Below are 6,000 nucleotides of genomic sequence, written 5' to 3'. Positions count from 1 at the left end.
TTAGGCTGCAAGTCTAATGTCTTTTAACTATATATGCAGTATATATATATATATATATATATATATATATATATATATATATATATATATATAGTTAAAAGACATGCTATTCACACCTCCACCAGCGTTCGTGTTATCTTTTCATAAAGGTAACTGTAGCTAACACATGTTTTCCATAAAACCTCCACCATGCATATCCACTCATTTATATAGGTCTCAAGTATGCAGTTTTGAAAGACACATTTGTCATATCAAATATGTATTTTCATTTCAAAACACACAGTCTCATCTGGTACTACACTAGATTACACTGATTTAGACTCTTGTACAGTACTTCCTGGCAGGGCCATAACCAGAGCTGACATTCTACCGAGGTCACACTTAGGTTTCAGGCTATAGCTGGCAGTATTTATATGACTGCTTGGTATTTACTAATCAACCTACAAATCTATGTTTCATGGCAAACCAACAGAGAAAATTAAGGAGTCTTTTGTACTTCACCAGAATATTTACATGAGCATCAGCATTGATGATGCAAAACAACAACCGAGGACACAACCTCGGTGTCCCCATAGCTAATTACAGCCATGCTTCCTGGGTCATTTCACCTGGAGAATGAAATTGTCCCCACCCCTTGGTTATTCTGGTCAGCTGCTTCTCCTATTGACGGACATGCCTGCAACCAGTAACATGCTTTGACCCAGAAGACACTGCTGAGGTGAAATGACCCAGCAAGTTCAAGTCCAAACAGATAACACACAAACACGGCATAGAAAGAGAGTTTCCGTTACCCTAAAGTAGTACCAGATATCATGTTTTGAAATGAAAACAGATGTGTTTCTTTTAAAGCTGCACACAAGACCTATGTTCTATAGGTATGGAAGAACAAACTGGCTAAGATTAATGGAACTGTTTTGTTAGTTATAATTACTTTAAAAGCCCATGTGTTTGCGCCTCTGGGTTTATTTGTCTGGTTTGTGAAACTGTTAGGCCATGTTTCAGATAGATTACAATGTTTGGAGCATATGGACATGCACACAAAACATGACTTGTGATCATCTTCAGGGAATCCACCATGCTGATAATTGTTTATATTGCTTTGCATAACGTCAGACATTTGCCCTGAGGAATTGAGCAATATGTACCTTTGTTTAAAAACAGAAACTTGACTGCTTTAACATGCACTGTTTACTACAGTCTGGCTTTTAAAGCTAGTAGATTATGGTGCATAAATAACCTTGATATATATTGGACTACATCCATAATTGTTCTAATATATCAAAATATATAATTATCCACATGGTGTGTTCTTGTGAGCTGCATTAGGGGATACTACTAATTTACTTTGTGTCAACCTTTCTCCCCAAAAGGGGGGGACGGGGGACGGGACTGGGGGGTGTAGTTCATTTAATCCCCAACCAATAGTCCAATAGTATGGCTGTCATTTAAGATTGTGGCTTTCAAAAAACGTGATTCTCTCAATCCACACATGTAAATCATTGTGACCTACCTGGGTGTTATACTTATAGCAGTGCACGGATAGTTAAGGTAATACACAAATATGACAACAGTATATGACTTTCTTCACCTATATTATAATAACTTAAAGATTGCTTTATAACAGTTGATTATACGTGTGTGGTTTCGAAAAAATATATATTAAATGCATTTGTGACATCTCCTATTTCTGTGTGTTTCACCACGTCATTTCTAACACCACACTGGCAGTTTGTTTGAACGTACCATCGGTTTTTCGTGAATCCCTCTACGTTACTCATTCATTACAGTGCAAACCCTTTGTGGTACTTACGCAAAACATGTGGCTCTAGTTACGCTCTTTACGGTTGTATGTAAACACCGCCAGGCCCTCTTGCTCCTCCCCTCTCCCCCTCCCCCACTTCACTCTACTCCCTCTCCCAAAGATCCTAAATGATAAACTCGCTGACAGAAAATGGCGGCGACGGGGAGCCGGACCTCGCCGTCGGGAATTAGTGAGCTGAGTAACGACAGTAACGCTGGGAACTCTTATCAGAGTAATACTACTAGCGCCCCCGTTCCCCCTAACAGCCCCGAGGCAGCTAGGCAAAAATCGTGGAGGCGTAAAGAACTACGGAAAGTCAGGAGCGTTGATCTGGATAAACCCGAGTCTCTGCTCCTGTCGCCCGAGTCCGGAATTGCTCCTGTACCAGCGCAGCTTCACTTCTTATCGGCTTCTTCGCCCGGCGGATTTCAGCCGACCTTGCTGCAGCAAAGCTACGCTCAGCAGAGTAATTCTTTGAATAACCGCTCTCTTTCTAATACGAGTAACACCAGTCCATTTACCGCTACTCAGGAATTGTTGAACATTAAATGCAATACAGAGAACAGTTCTGATTATGGAGCATCTGGGGCTTCATTGGAAATGACCTCTTCTCCAAATAGGTATTGCACTTTTTTTGCTTGTTTTTGTTTTGGACGTTTCTTCAGAAGTGTGGTTGTATTTAGATCGGGATGAGTGCTGCTGTTTATGGCTGATGGGAATGGTTTTACATTGCGGTTGGATATGGCTTGGCTAATGTGATTTGAAGATTTATTTTTATTTTTTAATCAGAAAGTACAATCTCTATCTATCTATCTATCTATCTATCTATCTATCTATCTATCTATCTATCTATCTATCTATCTATCTAGTGAATAGGCTAGTGTTGCTATATATTTTATTTAACCTTGACTGATAGTACTTTACATTGCACGTACATATTTTGCTTTGATCGTATTATTATCTGGAAACTTTAGGAATGATAGCGATCGTCTGTCTATTCCTGGGGCTCCAGGTTGCAGTATGATTTACATTGTAACTGATGGTGAAAAATATGTTGATACAAAAACATACGTTCTGTGGCCAGAATATTACACGTTTTCTGTGTCATTCATTAGTTTGCAATTAATCTGCAAATCTGTTTGGATTTTCTCGGATTTGAGCATACGGGTATTTGCTTTCCCATTTTGACAAGGAAAAATGATTAGGCTTCTCCGGAAATGTTGTAAATGTGTTACTTTTCATACACAATCAAACAGAATGTTTTTGGCATTCACTTCTTATTGGTAGTATAATAACCAGTATGTTTTTATTCGTTCTCTTCTTGGAACGTTGATTGTTCTTCAGTTTGTATAAATCATTAAGTGTGTATATTTAAGTAAAATTCATCAAGAACAGTTTTGTTTAGCTGTCCGGCTCCCTACAGAGACCGGATGTATGGATGCAAAGCATTATTACGTTAAACCACATATCTACACATTATCTGTTCTTGGATAGGAGTGTAAGATAAAGAACTTCAATACTGTGTATGTGTGTGTGTGTATAAATAAGTAAAATATGCATGTGTTAGCTACCTATTTAGTCAGATCCTTAATTCAACTTCTCGTTTTAAATATTTGAATTGATCATGTTCTGCATCCGTTGGATTTTTTTAATAGATAAAACTGGTCCAGCTTTGTAAATCAGTTTTGTTGATTTGTTGTAAATTATATATACAATTATATATATATGGAAAGTTTTATTTATTTTGACGCTGTATGCTAAGACAACAGAAACAGTTTTTTTTTTCTTTAGCTTTACGTGGTATCCTTCTTGGTGCTGGGTGAGGTTATGTTCTTTGTTTGTATAATAATGTATTTGATAGTGTGTGAACTGAACGTCTTCATAGTTAACATTCCTAAATTGCCTACTTTTGTCAGACTCGAGTTAACCGATTAAACAAGGAAACTGTTTTTGTTTTTTTAAACTGTGCTGCCTGAACTTGGACTATGAGCCTCAATAACACGTGAGCAGACACCAGTTCTCCATTACTGTAATATCCTGCTGTGCACCACTGCATACAAACTTGATGCCGAAAACATATGGTTAGTATAGAAAGTACCCCAATGAGTCGCAGGCTGATTTGTTCCCCCTTTTAGTAATAATGTTTGTATTGTTGGGTTTTAACTGTTTGATACTCCCGCAGGCAGACATGAGGGAGACATTACAGGTAACTGTTATTCAATAATTATACCTATAAATTCGGTTGTGTCAGACTTTACTATAAAGGCTATTTGAATTACTGCAGTATGTTGACTATTTGTATTTGCAGGAAGGGTAGGAGTAATCACAAAGTGTAAGGGGGACTGGAAATAAGGTGAAGGAATAGGGTAAAGGTTTGTAGCAGTATGGTGATTGATATTTTGAGGTTGGAGCAGTAGTGAACAGATAATGGATGACTTGGGTGTCTCAGTACTTTGGCAGGGTTCCATTGGTAACACTGTTGTCTCTGATATCTTGAAAGGTAAATTATCTGGGCTCCACCTCATTCACACAGGCAAGACAGCAACCTGCATCATTAATGAGTCATTGTTGAAGAATGGAAAATGTGGCTTGAACTGTGCTCTGTTCTTTAAAATATCTCTATGTACTGTGTGAAACCGTTTGTATGGTAGACAAAGCCCTATTCATGATTTGCCAAAAACAATCCAAATGTAGTCGTTGAGAGGTTACGTTCAAATATGATTCTGTATGTTGATGGAATTCATGGTATGGTGCTTACTAGAACTGTTCATTGCTACCTGTGATCTTTTCCCAGTCCCATCAGAATGCAGCATGTCATGCAGGCTGTATTGTATTTATTTGCCTTTTTTTACAAGCTTTTAGAATATAATTTTTAAAACTATTGTTTACTACAGTATGCCAGTATCATATTTAGAAAGAACATAAAACAGATTATTTGAAAGAAATAAAAAGAAAAGCACTGCTGTCGAGTCACTTGAAATCAAAAAGAGAGCAAAAAACTGACCAAACCATTTTTACAGACACTTAAAATGGGAAAGAGGTCAAGTTTCCACATTTTGCCTTGCTCGCAACTTAATATACTGATAGCACACTGCAGAATGATGCTGACCAGACATCTTGGCACTGTGCTAGGTTCTTTTTTTTTTTAACCCTTTCAGTCCTGGCAAGACCTCCAGTTTCTGCCTTAGCACCATACGTTAACATATGCCCTCAGAAATCAGTGGAAACTCATGGGACTTACTGTAGGTCCCAGTCTGAGGTCATGTATACTGTAGTCGTCAGATGGCTGAGGCATCTTTATGGGCAGTAAACATGTTTTGAATTGTATAACTTAATTGATATAATATACGCTAGCTGATCATATTGCAGGGCAGGATGCATATTGTCATTTGAACAAAACAACTCCTAATGAAATGTCTCCTGTTCCAAATAGAGGGGGGAAAAATCCTTTAAAATGTTAGCGACTGAATCATGAAAACCAAGCAAGGCATTCTCCATATTTACACTCGACACACAAGTCTCAAATATTTATTGGCAGAAAGTACCTGGAGCTCAGTGCTTTGAGACTGTAGTTCCTTAACTTGCATGTACAGATATAAAGCACCTCCTATACCGTCGTAGGGGTACTGATTTTCCACGATTGCAGAATTAGGCATTGGGAACTGAATTGGCATTTTGGGAACGGAATTCTGCTTTGCAACTGTACCATTTAAAAAAAAAAAAAAAAAAAAATAATAATAATAATAATAATAATAATAATAATAATAATAATAATAATAATAATAATAATAATAAAAATAAATAAATAAATAAATAAATACAAAAAACTGCGCAAAGAGTCTTTTACCGCAGTTATTCTCCTATAAAAAATAATGGATTACGTTAAACTACACTACCCAGAAGCCCAGCGATTACGCTAGTGTAAAACATTTTTGTATGTTTTATTTGGATAATCAGATAACGAGAAAACAGGAGGTTTTGTAGGCGTTACGCTGATGGACTGTCTGTCTCTGCTGCGGCACTGCCTGTGTCGAGGTGTTTAAAAAAGCAGCTAGCTGTTTTGTGAGTTGTTATTATTATTATTTGTTTATTTAGCAGACGCCTTTATCCAAGCGACTTGCAGAGACTAGGGTGTGTGAACACTTACAATTACGTCTCGCCTGAAAGACGGAGCACAAGGAGATTAAGTGACTTGCTCA

The 6,000-nt window shown here is 37.5% G+C and overlaps 1 protein-coding gene across 2 annotated transcripts in view; it reads left to right on the top strand.

Moving 5' to 3' along the window:
- Positions 1-1,906: 1,906 nt before the first annotated feature.
- Positions 1,907-6,000, top strand: part of LOC117425788 (mitogen-activated protein kinase kinase kinase 1) — a 46,279-nt gene continuing 42,185 nt past the window's right edge. For both annotated transcript variants that reach the window (XM_034924256.2, XM_034924255.2), the window contains exon 1: positions 1,907-2,421. In XM_034924256.2, coding sequence (XP_034780147.2) covers positions 1,952-2,421 — 470 coding nt within the window. In that variant the 5' untranslated portion in view covers positions 1,907-1,951. The remainder of the gene's footprint in view (positions 2,422-6,000) is intronic.

The sequence above is a fragment of the Acipenser ruthenus genome, chromosome 1, assembly GCF_902713425.1.
Source record: "Acipenser ruthenus chromosome 1, fAciRut3.2 maternal haplotype, whole genome shotgun sequence".
Classification (NCBI taxonomy): Eukaryota; Metazoa; Chordata; class Actinopteri; order Acipenseriformes; family Acipenseridae; genus Acipenser; species Acipenser ruthenus.
The sequence above is the reverse complement of the archived record's forward strand: the minus strand, read 5'-3'. Positions and strand labels throughout refer to the sequence as shown.